At 38.6% G+C, this 26347-nt stretch overlaps 1 protein-coding gene across 6 annotated transcripts in view; it reads right to left on the reverse strand.

Moving 5' to 3' along the window:
- Nucleotides 1–1811: 1811 nt before the first annotated feature.
- RBBP6 (RB binding protein 6, ubiquitin ligase) overlaps nucleotides 1812–26347 on the reverse strand; it is a 33231-nt gene continuing 8695 nt past the window's right edge. Inside the window, exons 2-18 of one of the 6 annotated variants that reach the window (XM_065732718.1) lie at nucleotides 25091–25190; nucleotides 23200–23238; nucleotides 22416–22452; nucleotides 17772–17816; nucleotides 15280–15368; nucleotides 15065–15161; nucleotides 14149–14288; nucleotides 13440–13612; nucleotides 12619–12722; nucleotides 11912–12264; nucleotides 10738–10831; nucleotides 10559–10637; nucleotides 10385–10442; nucleotides 8821–9186; nucleotides 8384–8485; nucleotides 5275–7023; nucleotides 1812–4289 (exon numbers count right to left, since the gene is read on the reverse strand). In XM_065732718.1, the coding sequence (XP_065588790.1) occupies nucleotides 2267–4289; nucleotides 5275–7023; nucleotides 8384–8485; nucleotides 8821–9186; nucleotides 10385–10442; nucleotides 10559–10637; nucleotides 10738–10831; nucleotides 11912–12264; nucleotides 12619–12722; nucleotides 13440–13612; nucleotides 14149–14288; nucleotides 15065–15161; nucleotides 15280–15368; nucleotides 17772–17816; nucleotides 22416–22452; nucleotides 23200–23238; nucleotides 25091–25190 (5648 nt within the window). In that variant the 3' untranslated portion in view covers nucleotides 1812–2266. Of the gene's footprint in view, nucleotides 4290–5274; nucleotides 7024–8383; nucleotides 8486–8820; nucleotides 9187–10384; nucleotides 10443–10558; nucleotides 10656–10737; nucleotides 10832–11911; nucleotides 12265–12618; nucleotides 12723–13439; nucleotides 13613–14148; nucleotides 14289–15064; nucleotides 15162–15279; nucleotides 15369–17771; nucleotides 17817–22415; nucleotides 22453–23199; nucleotides 23239–25090; nucleotides 25191–26347 lie in introns of all 6 variants that reach the window. The other 5 variants (XM_065732717.1, XM_065732720.1, XM_065732719.1 and 2 more) reach the window with 5 other exon arrangements.

The following is a 26347-nucleotide window of genomic DNA, read 5'->3' on the forward strand; positions in this document are numbered from 1 at the left end:
TTCCTTTTAATTAGTCTCAATCAGAGGCGTCGCCTCCTTCAACCTTGAGCTGCCTTTGCTTTCTCTCCTGCCCCGTTAACAGACCCCAGCACTCCCCATCCCCGCGCCCCAACCCCTGGCACCCCTCTTCCTGCGGGGGGGCTGACAAGAGGGCCCTTCCCTGCCCCCCCTCACCCACCCAGCGGCTCACGGGGACTGGCAGCAGAGCATCATCCATCAGCAGAGCTACCCTGTGTTTCCCAGAAGTCACACACGTTCCAATCGCATTTACCCTCAGACCCAGAGATCGCCTCCCATGGATCGGCCCTGGGTCGAGGACCTGAACGGCGGTGGCAGGCAGGGTTAGCAGGCAGCAGAGCAGCCAGCCCCGAGTGCCCCGGGGATGGGGCACCCACAGACACTCTGTGCTCCTTCGGTCACCCCTCCTTTGCACTGCTGCACAAATGCGACCTGAAAACCTCTTACGGTGACCACAGTGAAAAGCACCCACCCAGGGCTGAGTGCTTCGGCTCCAAAGAACAAAGCTTGGGAGAAGTAATGATGGGCAATGGCACGTGTGGTCAGTTACATCACAGCAGACTGGAAAATCACCCGCTACTGCTGGGGAGCTCTGGCAGGAGAGCACTGGGGCTGGCCCCGGCTGTGCCAGCAGGGTGCACAGCAGCGTGGCACTCTGCCTGTTTTTATGGAGCTCTTCCATAGAGAAACCTGCAGCTATGTTCACTAACTGCTCTGAACCTTAAGTATATTAACGCCTCCCAGCTCAGGGAAGTTTCACTTAGACCTATTTTTCCCTTCCAGGAGGCCAAGGCACGCTCCCAGCCTGTGCTCAGTGGGCCCATCCCGAGCCCACACTGTGCAGAGGGACACTGACAATGCCTTCCCATCCAACACAGCTGGTGTTTACTATGGGGAAATGAGTGTGCTGGACCACAAACAGTAAACACCAGATGAGCACATTTAATGACTACTGGAGACTTTATTTTCCTTTTGGAATGTAAATATTTGAGTGGCTTCCTCTGAGCTCCTGTCTCACCTCGTGCACAGGACACCTGAAATCCACCAAGACTGCCTTGGCATGCATTGCTGCAAAGCACTACTTCTGGTTTGTTACAGGAAAAAATGATGCTCCATATCTAAGCTGTCACTCAACTGAAAAGCAAAAGGAAGAATCATTTTACTGTCTTTGTACTACTAAATATCCTCACAACAGTTCTACGTAAGTCACCTTCTGTGCTGCTTCTATCAGCAGGGAGCCCTGAAATGCTGCTTCCACCACAGCACAGTGCAGGGCTCTCACCACCAAACCCACGGCTCCTGGGATGCGATGGCAGCCTGAAGCAGAACTCTGTGCCCCAATGGCTGTTTTTCCCTCTGCCAAATTCACTCACTGAACCCCACGCTCAATGGCAAAGCCGTGTCGTGCTGAATCAGTGTGGGAAAACGCTCATCACAGAACAGAGCCGTACCAAGACCGAACACGGAGGTGATCAGAGCCCTCACGAGAGGAAATATGGACTATGGGACACTTAAAAGAGAGCTGCGTATTTCTGCCAACAAACAGTGACCATGCTGTGAACTAACAGAGCTGAAGTGTGGCAGCTTCACAGGGAACAGCTGTAAAGTGGCACCCGCTGTACTGCTGGGGTCACACAACTTCTGCAACATAACAAGCACGGCATGAAAAAAGGGCACCTGCTGGCAGTGCTTCAGCACACAGCATCTGCTGAAAGCACCTGGAGCTCAGGCAGCCTCTGCTGCTCCCTTCCCTGCTCACATTCAGCTGCCACCACAAATCTCATCACACGGGATAAAGTTTACTGAAAACTTTTTATTGTAATCAAAAAGTGACATGACAGGGCTGTAATGCGTTCTGCAAACCATCCTGCTGATATTCTATAACTGATACCAGCTGCTTCTGCCAGGCAATTAAAAAAAAAAACCAACAAGAAAAACAAAAACCCAAAAGGTCAAATGTGAAAATTTTCACAGAACAGTAAACTCCACCCAAACTAACTGACGGTGGTGAAAAATAAGATGCCCCAGCAAAACCTTTCATGTTACATGGTCACAACTCACAATTCTGTACAAAATGTTCACTTTTATAAAGCTCTGGTGTAAAAATCAAATAATCAAGCAGCAATATTTTAAGTGCAGCACAGGGTCTTTCATGTCATTATTTACAACGCTTGAATTCGTTTACATTTTAACAAAACTTAATACAGATGACTTAGGAATTAAGTCAATTTTTTTCCTATCTGCCATTCTATATGGTGACAGATTTAACTTTTTGGTCATCTTTCTCTTTCTCTTTGCTCTTTTTTGATTTTTTCTTCTTGTGTTTGTGTTTTTGGCTTTTCTCCAATTCCGATTCGTTTTCAGCGTGTTTCTTATGCTTCTTGTGTTTTTTGTGTTTCTTGTGCTTCTTTTTCTCTTTCTTCTTTTTCTTCTTCTTGCTGTCTTGACTCTCTCCTGAGCTGGCACTGCTGCTGTGGCTTCGAGCCTGACTCTCAGCAGGGCTTTGACTACGGCTGCGGCTAACACTGGGGCTGCTCTGACTCTGATTCCTGGCTTCAGGCTGGCTGGCTGGGGCAGGTGCTGCTGTATCCTGTTTAACTTTGTCCACAGCTTTTTCTTTCTGTTCTTTAGAATTTTTTCCTATGGTTTCCTCATCTTTTGCAGACACATTACTTTCACTGTCACTTTCATTGTAGTCTGGAACAAATGCAGCCTCGTCAGTTTCTCGAGTTGGATCAGAGGAGAGCCGTGAGGGGTTGCTCACCTGAGGCTTACTCTTGACACCAGTTTTATCATTTTGTCCGGTCACATTTTCTTTCTCATTTTTTGCATCTGGTGATTCTTGTATCAAAGATGGCTTACTGCAACTTGGCTCTTTCTCTTTATTGCTCTTTATCTCAGATATATACTTGTCTTTGTCCTCCTCCCTCTCCTTCTCCTTTTCTTTTTCCTTTTCCCTCTCTTTCTCCTTTTCTTTTTCCTTTTCCCTCTCCCTCTCTTGTTCTTTTTCCTTTTCCCTCTCCCTCTCCTTTTCTTTTTCCTTTTCCCTCTCCTTTTCTTTTTCCCTTTCCTTTTCTTTCTCTTTTTCCTTTTCCCTCTCCTTTTCTTTTTCTTTCTCCCTCTCCCTCTCTTTTTCTTTTTCTTTTTCCTTCTCCTTTTCTTTTTCCTTTTCCCTCTCCTTTTCTTTTTCCTTTTCCCTCTCCTTCTCCTTTTCTTTTTCCCTCTCCTTCTCCTTTTCTTTTTCCTTTTCCCTCTCTTTTTCTTTTTCCCTCTCCTTTTCCTTCTCCCTTTCCTTCTCTCTCTCCCTCTCCTTTTCCTTCTCCCTCTCCTTTTCTTTGTCTTTATCCTTCTCTTTTTCTTTTTCCTTCTCCTTCTCCTTAGAAGAATTCTTATCTAGAGGTTTGTGTTCCTCTAATGAACGCTTGGAATCATGAGCAGTTTTGTGATCTGACTGCTTTCGGTCTCGTGAAGGGCTGTAGCCACTTCTTTTGGAATCTCCTGTGCCCTTTTTGGAGGACTCTGCCCGTTCATCTCTCGGTTTACCTTTCTGTCCTGATGTAGATTCTCTGTTTCGGGAAGGAGAGTCTTTTCTCCTTGCCAATTCACTTTTTTCATCTCTACGCTTGGAACTAGAATGCTCTCTGTTGCTATCGTGGTCAGACTTTTTGTCTCGATTGGGAGTGAAATCCTTAGCAGTGGATCCACGGCCACTATCATGTTTCTCTGAAGATCTGCTGTCTTTGGAAGACTGAGAAACATTTTTTCCATTTCCTTGTTCGGCTGCACGTTCTGAGTGGTCCTTTTCTGTCTGAACACTGCTTTTTCTCTTTTCAGAAGTATCCTTGTCTGACAGAGAATGATCCCTCTCTTTGGTTTTACCTTTCTCATTCAACACTGAACTTTTTGAACCTTTTAACTCATGCTGAGAGCTTTCGTAACTCACCTCTTTTGTAGTTTTCTGTATTTTCTCCAAAGGATCCAGTTCTTTTTCATTGTGTTTTATGGGATTTGGTGGCTTAGCACTCACATTTTTTACAACACTAGCAGGCTTTCCTACGTTTGAAGATGGCTGGGTAGATTTAATGTCTTCCTCTTCAGACTCAAAGTCATCTTTATCCCACTTTGACTGAGGGACCTGGATCATAATAATGACGTCTTCAGCAGGGGCAGTTATATCATTATTATATTCCTCCATTGTCTTAATGACAGTCCGCTTTGTATCTGTCTTCTCTTCAGACTTTCTAACAGGGCTTCCTCCAGTAGAACTGGTGCTAAGAAGAATATCATAAATAAATAAGGTGGTAGATACAAGCACAGCTGTCTTCTGTGCTATTTTATAAAATGACTTCTGTTTCACTTGTAAAACTCCAATACTTTTTCAAAAGATGATCAACTAACGTGACAAACAAGATGAAGGATGAGTCTGTCAACTAAGATAATGAGTGATCAATTATTGTCTTCCTACTAGGTATTTAATTAACAAAGACAAAAGATCATCAATGCTTCCTCCCTGGATGCACTCAAAACCAGGCTGGACTGGCTGTGAGCAACCTGGTCTAGAGGAGGGGTATTGGAACTAAATGATGTTAAAGATCTCTTCCAACTCAAACCATTTGATGATTCTATGATTAGATCAGGAACTGTCTGATCAGTTAATTCCTCAATGTCCTACTTCTACCTATGGTAGATAAATTAGATATACCTTCTTATTTCAACAGGCAAGCAAGCAATTAAGGAGCCATTATGTGCTCAAAGCAACACAGGCAGCCAAGATGAAATTATAATTTGCAGAAATAGCATGTTATACTAGCAAAAGAAAGTCATTTATGCTACCTTGCAATTTTAAAAATGCAAAATACTGCATGATACAGACACATCTGTTATCCTTGCCTTTGGTACTAAGCAGGATTTGAGGGAAGACAAGGAGAGGATACCTCAAAGCCTCAGAATGTGGCTGTATTCAAAAGGCCAATGATTAAGAGGGGAAAAAAAGTCCCAGAATTAAGGGTCAAACACATCACCCATTAAAGACTTACCAGCTTTCTGTTCAGGCTGCTTGTTTGTGGCAAAAAATTTTCATTTGTACCATTTAGCAGAAAAACTCACAGATTATTCAAATACTCACTGAGCGTGGATTTTAGCACGGATTTAGCTTCTCCTTTCATCAGTTATCGTAAAGGTTTTAAATTTTAGTGGGAGAAGAGGGAGAAAATGTAGGAAAAGAAATGAAGGAAATGTAGGAAAAGAAAATTCTACCTGGTATAATCCACAAGAGTTGAGCTAGATCCATCAGCTGCTGTTACTTTCCTTCTCACTTTTCCTTTTGCTTTTTCTTGTTTAACTTTGCTGCTGCTTGGCTCAGCTTTCTCAACAGGTTCTTTCACAGGTGGCACATTTTCTCCACTCACAATCTTTTTGCCAGTTTCTCGGTTAAGTTTAATCTTTTTTGCAGGCGTGTTAAGAAAACCAGATTTATCCTTTTCTGGAGTTCTCTCTCCTTTTTCAGTGTCAGGCTCAGTTTTCCCTTTTGGCGACGTTTTTGATTCAGCAGTTTCTGGTTTCGAGGCCTTTACAGAAGCCGCTTCGTGTTCTTTATCGACCTTTTCATCTGCTTTTCTTTTTCTTTTTTCTGTTTTTGCATCAGAAGATTTGCTTTTTTCAACCGCTTTTTTTGACTTGTCCTCTTTGCTGGAGGGCTTTTCTGACTTTAATTCTTTTGGATGATCCTTCTTCGCCTTTTCTTCCTTGGCTGGCCTGGCTTCTGGGTGATCTTTCGCCACTTTTGGATGAACTTTCCGAGGTGTACCGAGAGCCTTCTCATCCTTCTGAGAGGAAGATGCTTTGACACTGTCTGTCTTTGGCAACTCCTCCTTTGCTTTTTTCACAGGAGGTTCCATTCGAGGAGATTTTTCACGATCGGTGTCCACCTTCTCTTGGGAAGCTTTAGCTGGTTTTGTTACATTGTCTTTCTTCGGAGGAGCAGCCACTTCTGCTTTCCGTTTTGCCTTATCAGTTTTTGCTTTTGGCTTATCCTTGTCTTTTTTCTCTTTTTCAGACACTGGTTTGAAAGCTATAGAATCTGCTTCCATAGGCTCATCTCTCACCGGGGTGGCATCATCTCTACTCGGGAGCATGAACAGAGAGTCTGATTTAATGTCTTCTGCTGTACCTGGCTCCCTTGTTTTTTTCGTACTCTCTAAGAGCTCAGCATTGGGAAATCCCTCAGTCTCATCCCCTTTTCTCCTCTTCCTGTGTTTTTTATGTTTATTTCCTTTGCCATCTCCCAGGGGATTTTCCACCTCCTTCTCTTTTGATTTTGTAGGATCTTTTGCACCATGGCTCTCTCTTCCCGAAAGCTTTTCAGGGAAATTTCCAGCTACACTGCGATTTCTATGACTCTGCCCACCAGCATAATCCTCCCTACGTCCCCGAGCATAGGGTGAATTTTCTCGTCTGGTTCCAGGTGGACCAAATCTATCTGGAGAAAAGTTCTCTCTGTTTACTGGAGGTCGAGGTTGGGCTCCAACAGCATAGTCCTTGTAAAATTTTTCATACCATTCTCTATAGTTCCTTTCCCATTCTCTGTATCTTTCCTTTTCAAATGGATCTCTAAAGTCAATAGATCTACCATAGTAAGCTTTCATATCATACGGTGGAACTTCTCTGTATCTGTTAAAATACTCTCTTTCTCCTTCCCCTTGAGGTATAGTCCGTTTAGTGGGAGACTGGCCTCTAAACACTGGAGACCTGGACCGTGAATGGTATCTTCTGTACGGGGGTGACCTGGACCTCGACCGGTGATAGCCATGTGACCTTGACCTAGAACGATAGTTACGACTCTTCCCTTTGCCTCTTCTTGGATATGGAGGTGAACGTGAGTAAGAGCGAGAATGGGAACGGCTAAACGACCGAGAGTAGGAACGGGAGCGCGAAGAACCTGATCTTGACTTGGAGTAGGTATACGAGCTTCTCGAGTAAGACGAAGCACTGTAAGGAGACTTGGACCTTCAAAAAAACACAGCACACACACAAAAAAAGAAAAATAGAGTTGAATTCACAACAGTCACTTTCCCAGGAATCTCCTCTTGTTTATGTCAACGCTTCTTTCAGCTGCTGGCATAATGCTACTGCAAATTAAAGAACTTGATAACACGTAAAAGTTTTTTGCTTACAAGACAAAACAGCCACTGCTTTGTTAGTGTAAAAACACACAGGGAGGGTAAGTCTATTTCCACTTGCTTCTATCAAATTAACTACCATAGCTATTCATATATTTAAGTTGGAGTATGCTGGCCTCTACTGGAACATGAATGCAGAATTTTGTTAGCACTACTTAACAACTACATGAAGTACGATTTAAGCTGTAAGACGCAAGAAGAGCAAGTCTTAATGGCTACAGAACGGTACCAAGCTATAAGAAAACATAAATTCAACTCAAGACAGTAGAGCTCAATTTTAAAATACCAGCCTAGTCAATTTAACTTCACTGTTTATTTGTCAATCTGTACAGGATGTGTAATACTTTGTACTGCAAGGTTACATACCACAAATTTTAATCAACTCTTCTAGTCAGATGTTCTAGTAAAATTTTGCACATCTCTAACCAAGGCTAGTGACACTGTCTCAAATAAGGTCTTATCTAAAAGTACTATTATGCCATTACTCTAAGAAATACACTGACAACATTACTAATAGATAGTTATTCAGACTGTTGTACAAGCAATTTTTTGAGATAGAAAATATCAGCCACCCTGATTATTTTCCTTGACAAGTTTTTCTTTCACTATTTTTTAAATAACTATTCCTCACTATTCTGCACATGCTCATTAGCACCACTCTTCCTCTAAATGCCCTTCTGCCATTTAAGATTTCATTATAAACACATCTGACCTTTTAACTCCTAAGAAAAGAATTATCAATGTCAACAAGACACTAGTGCAAGTCATCATTTTGCAGTCCAGGTTGAAATCTCTCCATGTATCCATATGAGAAACAAAAGAGGAAATGAACACAACTTCTCTCATTTATTTCTTCCCAAGTGCTTTGAGGTAACAGCTATAATCACAATAGGGTAATGGAGAACATCCAGCTACTAAACCTACTCAGCCTCCTCAAAGCTGTCAGGAGGTGAAGGATGGTTACAAAAATACTTTAGTAAAAGAAACACCTGCTCCTTAATAACTGCTGCCAAATTATAAGTCAACTGTGCTCCGCTACATCTGAGATAGCAACCTTCAAATGAAACTCCTAACAACGCTAAGCCCTTTGATTATCCAATCCATCTAAAGATAGTGAGGTGGAGTGGACCTCCTCCTGATTCTTCTAGACAATCTGCTTCTCCATTACGGACATGTAAAGCAGTTACCTGGAAAACGAACGCCTACGCTCCTTTTGAATCTTTTTATATTCCATCAATTCCTTAGCAAAATCATTTGTAAACTCATCAAGTTTGGACTTTTTCTTTTCCCTGTTAAAATAAGTTTGACCTTTATTACAAAAAGACATCAAGAAACAAAACATGGCCAATATGAGAAAATGTATACTGCATGCAAATGCAAAAGGCGAACAACCTATTTATGCAAAACAGTTCAGAATTCCTCTGACTTTCAGGGAAAGTTTTAGAGTTACATTTGTCTTTAGTTTTGCATGTTCACCATCCGCAATGAAAAAGTATATTGGAAGAAAATGTTCTATATGTAATTTTGGCTTATGTCAGATGCACTTTAGGCGTAACTGCAGTCCGATATGCTACTGAAATACAAAAATGAAAGACACCACAATTCCACTGAGCCAAATACTTACTCCTCTTTAAGTCTCCGTTGTTCTCTGTAAAACTCCTCCCTAGATAAAGGAGGTGCTTGTGTTGTAGGGATGGTATTTGAATGAGCCGTTGGTACTGCAGTTGGTACCCAAGCTGATGACACGTTTGCAGGAGCTGGGGGATATCCTGGAGGGGGAACAGTGTACCCAGCAGATGGAGGCTGACCAGGTGGAAATTGAGGAGGAAACTGTGGTGGTGGTACCCCCGGAGGAAGAGGAAGTGAATGGGGAGGTGGAGGATACAAGGGAGGTGGAGGTACAGGCACAAAGACTGGTGCTGATGCTGGTAGTGCTGGGGCCTGGGTCCTTTGGGAACGTTCACTATGCGGACGTCCTCGATTTGAACTTCTAAAGAGACCCAAAAACACGTATCACTGTTTGTTACACTTTGCCCTGATGTTCAAGAGGCAAGCAAAGGAAGCAGGAGCACAGTGGCGACCACACCTTGGTCTGAACTTTAGTGTCTTTCTCCCTACCTTCTGGTCATTTCAGTCTACGTTCATTTCTTGATCCTCAGACTTGTATTCCTCATCCTCACAGCCCTAACAGTTCACTCAGAGTTCTCTGCTTACACTCACCTTAGCAACCACAGACAGAGGCTGCCTAAGCTAAAAAGAGACTCCCACTTCCCATGTGACAAGTGCCCATCACTTCTCTGCCACTCCTTGAAGCATTTAATATTTCACATTTCCAATCTTCAAAGTACTGTGCAAATACTAACTCATCTCTTGAACTTCTTCTAACATCTTCCACATTGGCATCCTATGTTGCTGCCTCACAATGATCCATTTGGCCTTGTTGTTTTCCTTCTTACTGAATCTGAGATTTTTACCTTGTGGGATGGATGCTTGTTTTTGTTATGACTTATCCTTAAGAGTTTATAAACGTAACGCACACTTAAATGATCTAGATATATTCTATGTATTCTATATATGTAATACATAGTATATAATTTATCTATATCTACTTATCTATAACAAATATTTACCATAAGGAAAGACAAACCTGTCACTATGATTAATAAATAAAATGGACTCCTCTCTCTCTCTTTCTCACTCCAAGCGAGAGAGAGCAGTCTTGCTGTTTAAGAGGACTGAAAAAATTCCAAATAGTTGTAAAATAAGGGCACTGATGTTGCCAGTAATTTGTTCAACTAGTATCAACTAAGCTGCTGAAAAAAAATTACACTGGAGACTCATTTCTATGAAATAACTTCTTTGGTCATATTCAGCCAAACGTCCTTCCATTTTGTCTTTTAATTATATTTAATTTGAATATTTAATTACTGATTCCTCAAATAGAGTTCATTTTTCACAGTCCTCTTCAATGGTGCAGTGTAGCTTTCTTTTAAACAATCTTTTTGGAGGCGCAGGCCCACTTTGTTACACCTAATTCAAATAAAGCCATTTAAAAGTTAATTACCAGTCCACAATTACCTGTACATACTTATATCATTATAAATCAGCTGTTGACTAAGTTATGTGTCACTGCCATGTTCAACACGTTACAAGTAATAACATCTTGACTTTCTGTAGAAGATACTTACAGTTCCCAACCTGGCCTGCCACCTGCTGAGCGAATAGCACCAATTCTCATTGGATGACCTTTTGGATTGGAAAGAGGAAAAGGAAAAAAATCCCATTCAGTTTATCTTAAGTTATTTTTTTGATTGTTTGTTTTTGTTTCATTTGTTTTTAATTCTAAAGCTGCAGATACTTACCAGTTGTGGGAATTGATTGTCCTTGTGGGCCCAGAAGACTAGGTATTGCTGGTTGCCTTAGTACAGGAACCTGATAGCCCTTGTGAATAAACGCAAACTGTTAGAAAATAAGATTTATTAAAATACAAGAATAGGTGAAAGCTGTTAAAAATACAAATATCTGTTGAAATAAATGTTACCTTCTCTTCCAACAAACTGCTGATTGCCAGAGAGGAAGATTTAGAAAGCTCAGCAGCAGTCATCAGAGCTGCAGGAGGTATAATATCTGGATCACTAGAGAAAAAAAAATAACCAACAGATTTTCTTATTCAAATACACTGTTTTGAAGAGATAACTGGAAATGTAAAGTTCAAAGTAAGAAAAGGCTGACTACTGTAAAAGGAAAAACAAATTAAAATATAATCTTCACCAGATTACAAATGTAAAGTTGGCTGATTACAAATGAAGTACTGAATCCAATTTGGACTAGAGAGACTTCAAGGGAAAATGTTTTATTAAGCTAGCTGCAAATGAAAGGGATAGAGTACTTATAAACCACACACTAAAACTCAGTTTTGCAAGATGCAAGAAGGACATGTTTATGTCCTAGCTCATAAAGGAGCCTTAGTGGATTCCTTTAAATTGTGACCCTTTGTCCTCAACAGTACAGCTGAGCTGGAGGGCCTTCCGGACACAGCGGTTATTTGCATTCAAAGCATAAAGTTGAAAGGATATAAACCCTACACAATAGCTCCTATTTTAAAGATATTTTCAGTCAACTTCACTGGGTTGCAAACTCAGACTTCAATGTTTATAAATACTTCAAATTTACAGTGTTCTAAAGAACCATTATCCAAATCTGTATGAGTCACTGACTACCTGTGTTTTACTGAAGATGATTCCGACATCATAGTAATAATGACAGAACTATTATAGAAAAAAGTGACATGAAAACACCTAGTTAATTTTACCTGTAACTGATCTTCTATACCTTTCATGAAAACACTATCTCCTCAGTAACAGGAAAATTAATACACTCCAAAAGAATCCGTGCAAAGAGAAATTATAACTTTAGGAATTGCTTATCATTTAAATAAAGACTGCTGAGGAAAAAAAATCCCGTTACAGGGTAAATGTATACTGAATGACTGATAGGAAATCAAACAAGAAAAACTCAGGAGAAGTTCCTGAATGAGGTACAACTCCAATCTAAAGTGTCCTCATCCAAAGCAAAAACAAAAAGCGGAACTCATACAACTATTGCAAACTGTCATTAATGATCCACACGTAAACCACCAAGAAGCTTGAGAGGAAGAATCTAACTTAAGCACTTTGTTGTCTTTTGTATTTGTGTTGAGCTACACATTAACTTACCGAAAAGGTCCATCTGGCTTTTCACCACGGAGAGACAGAGACACTGCTGGAGGGAGATCAGAGACGAGGACAGAAGACGGATTTACTGGCAGCGCAGCCGCAACAGACTGACCAGGGGCCAAGGCAGCAGCAGAGTGAGAAGACAGAGAAGCTAATGGAATCATTAGTGGATCCTGCTGTCTGGAAATCGCTGGCCTCATCAGAGGCTGCAGGTTGCGTGTTATCGTTTGTCTCATTAGTGGTGGTGGAGGTGGTGGTGGCGGTGGTGGCTGCTGCTGCTGCTGCTGCTGCTGCTGCTGAATCTTACGGAGTCTTTTTGTGTAGCCAGTTTCATTTTTGAAGTTGTTCACAGCCTATAAGTGGACAAACAAGTCATAAGAAAATTCAGCAACAAAACAAAAACTTCCAATGAGTAAAACTACACGTGTAATTAATTCTGTAAATGTATTTGTATTTATAATACTTGACTTCAGCATTAACATTGGGTCCCAAAGCAAGACAACCATTAAAAAAAAAACCAACCAGAGACAGTAATTTACCAACTGCCACTGAAGAGCTGTTGGTCTTTCTGTAATAATGTATTTGAAAAGTAGATTTAGCCTTACTCAACTTAGCCTTGCCAAAGGAGACAAAAATTAGTATTTCTCACAATTTAGCTCTTCACAAATATTTTTTTCTTTCCATTCATGTAAAAGTGATCATATTACCTGGCGTAAGAACTTGTTGGCAATTAAAGCATCTGGAGACACATCTGTTTGATGACATGTTGGGCAGGTATGTTCCTCAGATTCCAGTAATGCCGTTCTGATACCTGTGAATAATGAGAATGATCAATATAATTTTTAGGCACACTGTGAAAAGTTGGGAGTTGCATGATTAATGAGCATGGTCTTGAACTGAGAGCATAAAGCTCTAAGTGTTCAACACTATAAAAAATATTGAATATGCACCAAATAACAATACAATTTCGATATGTAATCGCTGTAACATCTGAAGCTGCAGAGGAGACTGCATCATGCCATTTCAGCCAGGCTTTTTCTACCTGGTACAGCAAGCTGTCAACCACCCTCAAGGTAAGAAATAAAACATTGCTAAAAATCATAAGTAAGATGGGATTCTAAACTTTTTAATCTTTTCTCGCCAGAAAAACTTGGATTGAATACCTAACTATTCACTTGTTTTAGTTCACATTAAGTTAAGACTTCTGATGTGTAATGATATAAACACATTATAAAATGAAAGAACAGGCTGGAGACAAAGTAAATGTATTCAATACCCAGCACTGTAACGACCTGCACAAATAAGCACTCTTCTCAGCCTTCTGCAGAAAAAAAAAAAAAAACAAAAAAAAACCCCAAAAAACCTTTCTGCGTTTTTCCCCCTTTATACTCAAGAAGTCTGTTTCTATTTAGACTATACTTGAGCACTAAATAAGCAGGTAACAAAACTAATCTTGTTAGCTCCTATTTCTCCCATCAGTCGATCACGTTTGATGTTCTGAATTAACAAACGTAGGAGTAATACTTACATTCATCACAGTAACTGTTTCCACAGCAGGGAATAACAACTGCATCTGTCATTATATCTTTACAAATCAGACATAACAACTCATCTGGAATAGGATCATCCTCTTCTGAGGAGGAGGATGGCTCTTCTGGCAAGAAAGGAGGTTTTTCCTTCTTTCCTATAGCATAAGCTTCCCTGGAGGGACAGAGGAGATCGGAGGGAAAGAAAAAAGAAAATAATTTGAATATAGGTTAAAAAAAACACCCAACTTCTCCAAAACTGGAACAGGAGCAGACACTACTCTCAGAACACACTAGTATTTTCTCAGTTCACACCAGCAGAAAAACTTCACTGTTTCACAAGTGAGATCCGACAGACGGGGTGGAAATCTCAGTCCTACAGCTACTTGTTAAACCTTTCAGGAAACCTTTGAAGCATAAACTAGGACCAAATCAAGCTTTCCCAAGAGAACAACTCTGACTGTAAACACTGCCAGAACATTTTGCAGAAATATGGATTCTTAGGTCACAACAAGTTTAACCCAGTTACAGGGGGATGAACAGCAAGACCACCCTATTTTACTATCAGAAGTTATCACACTGACTTCAAGATATGACAACGCATCCTTCCCTGCAATTACTGATGCTGGACAACTTGTCTGAATTACCACTCAGGCATTTATGTATGACCTTTTTTTGCTTTTTGGTCCTTTTGGAAACTCCCATACTTACGCATCAATAGTTGGTATAGCATATTTTCCAGTGTTTGTCAGCATAGCACCCTTTGTATTGGGATCTTTCACCTCCATCATGAAACTCCTGGGAATTCCTGTGCTCTTTTTAATCCTGGGTACTGACTCAAAATTTTTGTCCTGTTAAGAAAAGAAATGCAGACATTTCATCCTAAGAGCCACACTTAAATGACACGGCAAAGATTACTCTAAACACTGAAAGCTTTTAATCCTCTCCTTTTCTCAGTTACAAGGCTTGCATGATTAAAATATTAATTTTCCTAAATATAGTCAGGATGTTTCAAAGGTTTGAGCGGAATTCTGAACTTAACAGACATTCATACAACTTCTGGCTCCTCGGAGCTTAAATATTCCACAGTTTACCATTCCAGCATGACAGAAATAACCTCTGGCTCTGAAGGAGTCTATTTCAGTCATCTGAATCAGTCACTGGAGAAACTTAAATTCCTTATCTACAAATGAAGTTTTCAATTCATACCCCACAGCTCTACGTTAAATGGTATGAATACTCAATGTGTAGACCTTCAGTAGGTTGGGTCAACAGAAACATCCCCTTGCAACACAAAGTACTAACTGATGGTCATCAAAAAACTTACAGTTCTGGGGAAAATGTCCAATTAAAATGGAGTGCATCAAAATATAAACAATGATACATAGAGAATGGTCTGTGGACATATTTAAAGCTTATGACTGAGGAAAATAGGGAAGTTTTATGCTTGTAATTCCTTCTCTACCCATGAAACTTCAAGGGCTTTGCAATTCTGTCTTGCCACTCTGTATCTCACCCCAGGAAACTGACTGTCAAAATAAATGTTCATGTATTTGTCGAGTAACTAAGTTTAAATAAATAAATAAACAAACAACTAAATAACACCAGCAATCCACCATAACCTTACCCCATTTGTTGGACAGTTCTTTATATAGTGGCCAGGTTTTCCACAACGAAAGCAAGTGTACGATGGTGGAGGTGGACCCAAGGGTTTCTTCATGTAACTAAAAAAGTTTTTTGGGAAAAAAAAAAAAAAAGTATGCATGTGTATCTCTCTTTAAAGCAAACAACCGCGCAATATTTTTCTGCAATCTTCAAAGATCTGACTTTATCAACACTTACTTGATTGGATCATATTCATGGCCAGACTGTGACATCATAGCTTTTATTTTATCTTCTTCGGAAGCATTGGCTTCAGCCAGATTGGCAGTCTGTTTAACAGGTAATTATTTGACACACACATTAGAAACACATTTAATTCCACACAGCCAAAGACAACACCACTCATCCAATCCTGTAAAGAGCAGCACAACTCTAGCTGAGGTTGCATGAAAACAGCTGCTTATATAAAATATATTTGTCCTGAAGATGTTCTGGGGAGTCCTTATGCCATTACATGATGTTTATGTGCCTGTTAAATCTACCTGAAGAGAGCACTCTTGGGCACTCAAAACCTTAGGCTCTGTTTGTACCTTACATAAAGACTTGTGTAACCAATCCAAATTTCTTCAACATAAAGTGGACTGAAGCTGTGTGTAAAAATAAACAAAAAAAACCAAACAAACCCAAACCACCACTACCTGGTATTTTAAAATTGATTTTTACACTCAAGACTATTTTGGAGAAGATATCCATCACACATTCAATTCAGAAATACAGATGTCAAGTACTTCTTACATTCTGCAGCATTAAAAGGACACACAACTTGCTGTTGGGGAAGCTGCTTCCGCTTGCTGAAGTTCTGACACAGAAGCATTAAGAGGAATCAATCTTTTAGTACACACTCAGCAAGACCATGGATTCCTTGAATTTGACCACCATGTGTTGTGGAGAGTCCCAACTGCTTGTCCACAACAAACTAACTTCTTCACACTAAGTGCTTTAAGTGCAAGTAAAACCTGTGGGGATTTTTTTTTCCAGTTGACTGTGTCCTTTTAATCTACAAAATGTAATATTAACCTTATGCAGAACTAGATGTTCAAATCATTGAAGCAAGCTGATTTTTTTAAGCAGTATTTGTTAAAAATGTTTTGTTATACACTAGTCCAGATACAAGCAGGGTCTAAGGGAGTGACTGCAAATTCTTTGGACCCTCAAACACCTATCATTCAAATCAACCACTCATGTTTTTCTTTTTATATGCATTCATTCACAAAAGCAACCAACTAGTTTCAACATTTTATTAAATGGTTGTTTCACATACACAGTTTTTCTCAACATTAACATAATCCAGATCGACATCTATGAAATCATTTCCATTAACATTTACAGAAAACTTTTACAAAAGCTTGCCTAATTTGTTTGAACCCAAACGGTTTACAAAACACACCCAAAACCCACAAAACATTAGTAGGAATAGACCAAAATTCAAATATGGCATTTAATACATAGTGGAAATAAAACAGAACTGTTAACACATTGCCTCCACGCTAAGCCAGTCTGCACTGAAGAGGTTAGGGCATGTAACAGTTTGGAGCTCCCTTCCTTTGTCCCTACACTTCTCTGAAATACTCAGATTCGCGTGAGAGCTTAAATGTGTGTACAGCACTTGGACAGTTCCTCACATTTTAGAATAAAACCTGACATGAACCTACAGAACCAAGGACATATTTAGGGACAGCACTAATGGAGACCAATTTCGTTAGATGGTTACATTCCAACTGTTTTTTTTTTGGCTTTATTTATTTATTTATTTGCCAGATGTATAGAGCTTAACTTCTACAGTGGGTAAGGGAAGAATTTACCAGTGGGCAGACTTATCACTTGGGAATTAACTCCAGCATTTATTGTCAGATGAACAAGCTTCACTACTCTGCGTTAGGCCCTGCCTTCTCTGATCTCTGTAGTTCTAATGACTAGCAGTTTAATTGGCTGGTACTAAGCCTTTTCAAAGTGCAGTCACTAGTGCTTTCACAGACAAAGTTACACATTATTGAGCAAAGAATGCAAGCAGTTTCATAGCAAAACATGGCATTACAACAGTTTCAGAAGGTCACATCTGCTAATATGCCACACATACACATTGGTATATTCCTATAAACAATTAGGTACATTTACACAATTTACAGTCTGTGTTCAAACAAATTAGATTGTGCTGCCCACTATATATATATACTACAATTTATAAAACTGTGCAACATTCAGGAATGGATCTGTATCTAGGAAGACTAGAGATTCAAAAATAGCCATGCAATTGTCCATGTTACAGAAACACTTTTTTGGCTGTGGCAAAGCCCTCTGAAATGTCCATAACTTACAGCCAATTTAATTCTTCTGTAAAAAATGTGTTAGTTTCCAACGAAAAATTAACGAAACGTATGAAAAACGGTAAACCGCTTCTGAAGTGCTTCTTCTTTGTGTCTTGAAGACGAGTAATACTGCAACATTATGTTGAGGCTGATAAGGTACTCCCCTTCAATCTTCCCAAACTAGGAACTACTCTTTACAGGATAGTTTCAAAATTTACACACAGTTTAAACTTAAATACTTAATCTTATTAAAAGCTAAAGATTTCTTCAAATTACAACAGTAAGCCAACTATAGATCACAGTAGAAGATTTAAAAATATGAAGAAAACACATTTTTTTTAATACTTGACAAGAATATATATATACCTTCGTAAGCTGGGCCAGAGAAATAGATGCAGAAGAGTCATCAATCTGTTCACAAAAAATTAAACACATATTCAAGTTCTACAATCAAAACATAGCAATATTTAACCTCTATTGTAGTCAAAGTCTGCACTATACTGCCTACGTGTCTCTTGAAGATGCATTTTCAACTAAATATATAATTTGTATTTATTCAAAACAAAGTCCAAACAAATGAGAGCTTAAGGGGGTCTATACGGTTAAGGAGAAGAAACAAAAACAACCAAATCCAATGGAGACCAACATTATTCATGAGTACCTCAAAGAGGTACCTTTGTCAAACATTTACAAGTGCATAAGAGTCAAACAGGTAAGGAAACTGTCAATTTTCACTTAAATTGGATATTTTAAAATAATATATTTATTTGAGAAGGAAACACGGGAAAACTTATTTTCACTGTAATTTATAAGTTAACCACTTAATGTTCCAACACTTATAAAGGCACATGGTTAAGCTTTTGTGAGCACAGTGGCAGCACTGAGCTATCAGCTCCAAACCACAAACTGTACTGTTCCTAAATGATGTGAGGGGCAATCTCACCACATCCCACAAAACCCAAATAAAAATACCAATCCAAAATATCAGTCACAAAAGCAATCCATTGCCTTATTGTCTAAAAAACCCAAAACAAACAAAACCCCCCCGATTAAATTACTGAAATAAAAGGGCTTACCGTGACAGAGTAGTCTATGAAAATTAGGAAAACTGATTTCTACTACTTTATTAGAGCACATACTATATGAATTACTTTAGAAAGTGTGAGAATTCAATATTTTCCCTCCTACCACATAAAAATAGCTTCCAAATAACAGCCTAGTACTAAATGCACAAAAGCAAGAAAACATAAAGCACACAATAAGGAAATAATGCAAATATGGGGTTAGAACATACCTCTATTTTTCCCTATCACAACCAATTCCCTCCCTTCCAGCTACCTACACCATCAGCCTGCAGGAATGAGGTCTTAAGGCCATGAGTTAATAATGGATTGCAGCATTTGTTGAGAAACAAAGTCTAACTTTACCACAACTGGAAAGTGTAACTCCTTTTCCAGTTTTTCAATCATGCCACAAGCAGCAGCCAGCTTACACTAGTAAATCATTATCTGAAAGTCACTCAAAATCCTGCTTATTAAGTTCAAAAGAGTAGAAAAAATATGTCAGCATGTAAACTGAACAGCTCTACTCAGGAGATCACTGAACTGATCATAAAAGAGATCCTTCCTTGAAAGAAAGAAAACTATTACCTAACAGAGAGGAAGAACTGAAGGCAACAGCTGTAGCAGATTGCGGGGGAAAAAATACCTATCTGCAGACAACTCCTTACTCTAATAAAATGTTGGTTTTAATGAATTACTCAAGAAGATTTTGCACTTAGTTGCATTAAAAAAGGATGATGCTCCAAGTGCCACTCCCTTAAACATGATAAAAAAAAAGAGACCAGTGTTCCCCCATGGAAGGTACAACTTAGCCACTGTCATTTGGTGGTTTTTCAGGGACAAATTAAAAATTAAGGACACTACCTAATGGGAGTTTAGAAATCTGATGACACACATTTAACAGTCTAGTACTCATGAGTAACTAAAACAAAACAAATAATAATCAGTTCTTGTATTTTATTAGGAAAAAGCATTATATGGCCTACAGGCAACAGTCTGATTTCCTAAGGATGTGACAATATTCCTTCCTATCAAAAGCAGCAAGCAAAGAATGCAGTAAGTTTGCCTAATGGCCATCTTCCAAAGATCCTGCATTCCAGGTTATTTTTTTTTCCCCCATTACATTTCCACTGAACTAATTCCTGCCAAGACCTCCAATCAATCAAGCAGAAACACCTCCAGGAACCCTGTGCACAGCCCTAAGGTAGTCCTGCAATAAAGCTGGGGAAAAAAAACAAACAACAAAAAACAGAGTTGCTAGTCAGATGTATTAACTCTCAATTCCTACAGAAGATTGAAAGGAAGGTAGCAAGAAGTAAATGAAAAAGGGGACATAAAATAGGGAAAAGACTAACCTGGCTGCTGGAGTGCTAGATCTAAATTACAGTGATTGTCTAAATCCTGAGAACTTAGCTAATCTGCAAATCCAGAAAGGAAGGATCACAGTCGTATTTCATGGCACTAAAATACAGGACACAACTGTGCATTTCTGCAGCCTCTGAAGACAAATACCAAATAGAGATTACTGCAGTTGCTGAAATATCAATGCTAAAACAAAAAAACCTACTGTCTTGATTTGGCTGGAGTAACAGTGGAACAACACGCATTAGGAAGTAAAGAATGACAACTAACACAAAAGAGAAACAATGAAAAAATATGCTATAAGCTTTTGTGCATCCTGGTTTTTTCAGACTCGTTTCAGTTTCACTGCTTTTGCTTTACTATTAGGCAGTAATTGGTGAGCTCTCCTGTAATTTATTCCTACCACACTAAGACTCGGGCTCTACTCTGAAATAAATACAGAAACACGCATATTTAAAAACAAAAAGATCACTGGCAAAGATCTGAGCGGCCTTTAGAAGTGAATCTCACTGCCTTTCCAACTCCAGAAATCCCTGAAAATGCAGCACTTTTAAAGTAATCTTTAATTTTTATATAAAAATACACATATATACACGCGTACATACACACACGTATATATATGCAAGGAGGTTTCCACCCTCTCTATGCCTACCGACCGTCCAAATCAGGAATAGTAAGAGCAAACAAGAAGAAAATGTTTTTGCTTTGTCTTCCACTTACTTTCACTAGTTTTTACTAACACTAACCCCCCAACACACTCCAGATACTTTTTTTAATCTATGTTAGCTTACAGTAAGATGCTACTTAAGAATGTAATACAGACATGCCAGGGAACACACAAGGCTAAAAGAATGTTAACTTTATTTATGAACACGTGGTTGTGTTTATACACATGCTAGTAAACAAAAAGAAAAATAACTCTTTTCAAGAAATAAAAACCCATCTGAATTAGATCAAATACTATAAACGTGTTTCACGCAAATGCATTACATTAACTACTAGGGTCACTGGCCCAGTTAAGCTAACTTGAACTCATAATGAGAGGTATTTCTGTCACAAAAGGAATTCAAACCAATCAGGGATTGAAATACAGATGTCAGATTCAGACTTAAGTCTTTTCAGGCCTACATACAAAAAGGTTTTGATCTGAAGTTGATTGCAAACCATTCCATGAGAATCAGAGGCTGTATTCTTCACAGCACACAGACACTGAGTTTATGAATTTCTAGATTTACGTTATCCTAACAACTTAGAAAGTGATCAGATCCAATGATCCAGGGTTAGTGTAATGCCTCATACCATTCTACTGAAGAAAAAGCAGTTAAAGTTATACTTAAAATAAAAACCACCAAAGCAATAATTTTTATACGGTAAGGACTATTTTGAAATTCAAAGTAATACATAATATTTGACCCAAGAGGCAAATCAATATTTAGGTCATAACCAATCAAGTATTTCCTTGTATACTTATCTATATTTTAGCAACAGGGTAACAGTGTGTTGTCAAGAACAAAGAAACACTGCTCTTTTTCCAAATGTAAATTCAAAATGGTGGTATACTAAAGAGAGGCTTAACCTTTGGGAGATTAAAGCAGCATCCAGCCCTGAGGCCACCCAGATTCAAAAGTACACTACAAAGAAAAGTTAAGAAAAGTGACACTGACTTTAACCACAAACGCACCAGGCTCTAACCTAGTGCCGAGATTTGTACACCACATTTTAGATATTTTCACTTGAACTATTAAACTAAACTGTTTCATTAGATAAAGTGAAAAGTCCAAATGTAGAGCTTTAGAATACCACTTCGTAGCAATGATATTCAATGAAACTCAAACTCAAGGCAATTTTTCAAGACATTCATATACTCAGAGGGGCCCAAACAATATCACTTCAATTACAGTTTTAGGAGCAAATACTCAAGTGTTTAAGGACTTGAATTATTTAGTTGCAAAGAAACATCCTCAGAAAATGCGTGGGATATATTGGTTTTGGTATTTGTTTGAACCCCCAGGTCAGAAGTAAGAAACAATACCCAGTTTAACAATAATGGCTTCTCAGTGGTTTTTGATAACATTTTCAAAAACCATTAGGCAAAAAAAAAAAGGTATTTAAAAACAAAAACTAGGTGATACAATGTGAAAATGGCAAAAAATACACTCCAAACATTTTTATTGCAAGAAACAAAAAGCACACAACAACCTATACAAACATATATCACTAGCTATAGACAGACAGATGTAGAACATGGCACCATGTTCAACTGTGCAAACCTCAAACCTACACGATCTGAAACGATCATACAGTATCTGTACAACAAAAGGTCATACAGGAAATATTCTAGCATATTCAATATGAAATACAACGCATTACTAGGCACAAATACCAATATTCACATTAGAATTCTGCAAATGATATCATTACTCAGTTTCTACTATGCTGAATTGAATTCAAATACATTGTATTTACAACATACTATATTTTGATTGAAAAGATATTAAGTGAATATCTGGAAAATTAATGTAATACTACATTGTTTATAATTAAGTGCAGTGTGTAGAAAAAAGTGTGAGATTGTGTTTTTACATACTGCTTTTGATGTTCCACTCACTGGTTCAGTTCGACTTCTAGAAGAAGAAATAAAGGTGATCAGAACGTAAAAAAAACACTTGCATAAAGAGATTATAAAACCTGAACATTGAAAAATCATGTTTTGAAAATTTAGTGAATGTAGAAATTTATACATAAACATTTTTTTTTCATTGCACTGAATGTACTGAGGGAGAAATCGCATTTCTACTTCAAATATTTTAAGATTTACAGATATAGATACATCTGATATATTTACAGATATAGATACATCTGATATATTTACAGATATAGATACATCTGATATATTTACAGATATAGATACATCTGATATATTTACAGATATAGATACATCTGATATATTTACAGATATATAACAGTGCAAGCAGAAGTCCTCAGGTATTTTGTCTCCACTATGTAAGCAGTAAAAATATGAAGTCTGTACTATGCCTTTGTGCTCTTAAATTACATTCCAAACGTGAAGCCAGCTCTAGCCAATCTGTACACCCCTAGTGTTACAATTAGGTAGCAGATAAAATACTTTCATTCCTAAGATACTCTGAACTGCAAACTTACTCAAAAAGAAAAAAAAAGAAAAAAAAATGAGAAGTCAGTCATCTGACATAGGAACAACAAAAATTTCTGCTTCACTGTCTTTAGAACTGTGTTTCTTTGTGGAAACCCAAGCACTGCGTTTGGATATCTACTGTACTTAGCCATGAAACTGCCAAAATACTAAAACTTATCTATGCTATATTGACTAAAAATAGTAGTAGAAATGTCACCTGAAAGGAGTTTCTAGGATTTTGTGCGATTTAGGAGTCCTGTGACAAAAAAAAAGGTCTTAATTGCCAGAATTTGCTTTAAAATAATCTTGAAAACTCTACAGTATTTTCGGAAATATTTATTACATTTGAAAACTTGCTGAGATTCCACATACTGATTGGTCCATACCTGCACACTACTTCTGAATCAGACACGCGACCACTGACATAATTCACCAACAATTCAAACGTTGGAACTGTCCCAAGAGTAGCAGCAATTTAAAGGCTGTTGTAGAATTGATGAATGGAGAGAAAGGCTCCTGCTCCCTGCCACTGCTAGAGAGCCACTGTGCTTGTTCCACATACCCCAAAGATGAGGAGGTACATGGAAATAATTAATTACCATGCAAGAGTTTATTTATGCATTTACCTTGAAGAATAGATTACAAGAAGAATAAACATTTACTAAAGCCTCTCCACCATTAGAGCACGTGCTCATAACTCCCAAGAGTTAGCCACTCTGCCACTTGTTTCCACAGTTTCCTGGTGAAGGAACAGGAAACTAATCTACCTGGTTAATTTTCAACATTAGAACTGCAGCACAATTCTTTCTCTATCTGCACATAAGGGTATTTATTAGATCTTTGATCCTCACTGCATCTTTCCTCTAGTTTTAGAGCAGCATTATTGCACCAGGAGGGGGTGCCATACAACCAGAGTTGGAGGATACACACATACTTAAGCTCTAAAACAAGGTGATGTTTATAAACAGAATGCTGTACAGTCCAGAATTATCAGGTAGTGTCTGAAAGAGCTAGAATGACTATGGCAGTAATATGCCACAGTTCACATGCAGAACCACATAAACTCAACTTCTTTGCTTGCAAATGCTTTGTGGGTACCAAGATGCTGCTGTAATGTTTGTTAGGGACAAACTGTAACTCATCAGTAAACTTTAATTGTTGCGAATCAAAGTTAAAAAAGTGCAGCAAAACCACAAAGTACTAACAGCCACTAATTGTGGTGGAGAGGTGTATCTCTGAGAAGGCTGCAAAACTGGGTCATTCAAACAATGCTAGCAGCTGATGCAGAACTGGACTCTGAATAAATGAATGAATGCAACAATCCTGTAATCTAATTGTAATTAATACATGCGATTCTCTGTTCTCCACGAATACTAGGAATACAGAATGAAAACCTGGAGCACAGATACCAGCTTCATTAAGGTAAAACAGAAAGCCAATTAGTAACATTTGGCAGCTTGCTAACCCACTTGCTGAGTTTCAAGTCAGGAAAGCCTTAGCTACTCCTTCATTGTACCCACACAAAAAGCAATAAACTAAAGGGTACTGTTCTCTTCCACTTGCATGAAACAATTCCTGTCTTTAGAAAACTAACAGGAATCAACTTTTTATGATATTTCTTGCTTGCATGGCTCACCAACTGGTAACCCTTGCTCCATCCTCTATTGCTAGCATGCAAAAATACCAGGTTTAGGACATAAGAAAACTTGTCATGTCACAAAGACAAAAGTGCAAGAAAGTCTCACACCAAGATGCAGACTACTGAGATGGGAACAAAATATAAATATGCTTGGTAGTGTAAGTTTATATATACATTATTTTACTTCATGGTAGGTAATAAGGCATCTCCTCATGTAGAGGAAACAGGATCTAAAACCTTGTGTCTCAGAAGATCAGCCCCAAGAACAAAGACAACAGAATTAACTCAAAAGTCAATACTGCTGTAGTTTGAACCCCAGCAGGCCTAAAAATTTAAGTCTATTTTGGGAGAGATGCATAAACATCTACCCCATTACAAAAATAAAAATAATGGCAGCTTTAATATAGAATATGAATCCAAAAAGTGAAGAAACATCTCACAAACACCACAATGCTTTATGTATACTTACATAACATATGTTTTGCTTGTAGCTTTAACTCCTCCAATAGGGATTCTTCTAACAATTACAGATGAATTCTTGGGAATCAGAGCATTATCATCTGTGTATTCTACAAAAAATAAATGCAGAAAAAAGGTCATAAGAACACATACCAATCTGCATTCTGGTAACACTTCTGAGCATTCTTTTGCAGATGTAAAAGCAGAAATTCACATGTACCATTTGAACTTTCTGTCTTAAAGTAACAGCTTATCTCAAAAAAATCTTGAAGTTTGATAATCAAACATAAGCAACAACTTTTTTTAAGCTAGTCTGAATGCCAACAGCAAAATGGTCTCAAAGGTCATTGAAAGAGTCTGCGAGAGCACAAGGTTCATTGCTGTTCTAGATTAGGTTGTGTTTACTTCTGTTAGGCTACAATACCAACAGGCTTTGGGAGAAAAAACAATCCACTACAGTCCCACAAGCATAACCAGACATTTAAGGCCAGTCACCCTGCCCTGCAATGAGACAGTGTCTTACCTAAAAGATGAGAACTCTCAGCTATTGCTCTCATAATTGATAACTAAAGCCAATTCACTTTGGCTGCTAGTGTTTGACACAGAACACAGAAGAGAACCTACCACCTATTTTTAAGAGCTTAACAACAACCACCAAGCGTTGCAGCAGCTCAGTGTTCTAAATTTAAGCTGAAACTAAACAAGCATTTCTAGAAACAATACTGTAGATACTTTTTTTCTTAGCCTGCTCTCACAAATAGGCCAGGAGTGGCTCAAGCTAAAGTGGTATCTCTGTTCTTAAGCTGATTTACCTAGCTTCAATTAACTACAGAGGGGTGAGTTCTTCACAGTCACTTTTTGCAAAGCAAAGTAACTCAAAATTTAAAAAGTAGATTTTACAAAGCTTTTACAAAACAGCATCCCTGAAGCTATCCATGCCTTGCCTTAGTTAACACCACGTTGGTCTTCTGAAAAGGAGGAAAACCATTTGACCTTTTACATAATACTCAAGCAAACAGTCCCATGCCAGACACTGAATAAGACTGAAACACCAAAGTCTCTCCATCAGAACAGCTTTTATATTGCACTTCAAGCCAGATGTGACTATTTTCTCATGGGCCCACCGAGTTAAAAATAATTCACTCTTATGTTGCCAGTCCAAGTCTATTTGAGCCACCTTAACTTTGGCAGCTTCATCTATCTGATGGTTATTTTGTTGTTCTTCAGTTGCCTGGGTCTTAGGAACATGAGCATCTACATGGCGCAC

This window comes from Cyrtonyx montezumae, unplaced genomic scaffold (assembly GCF_038088225.1).
Source record: "Cyrtonyx montezumae isolate F1298 unplaced genomic scaffold, pur_monq_1.0 scaffold_16, whole genome shotgun sequence".
NCBI classification, from domain to species: domain Eukaryota; kingdom Metazoa; phylum Chordata; class Aves; order Galliformes; family Odontophoridae; genus Cyrtonyx; species Cyrtonyx montezumae.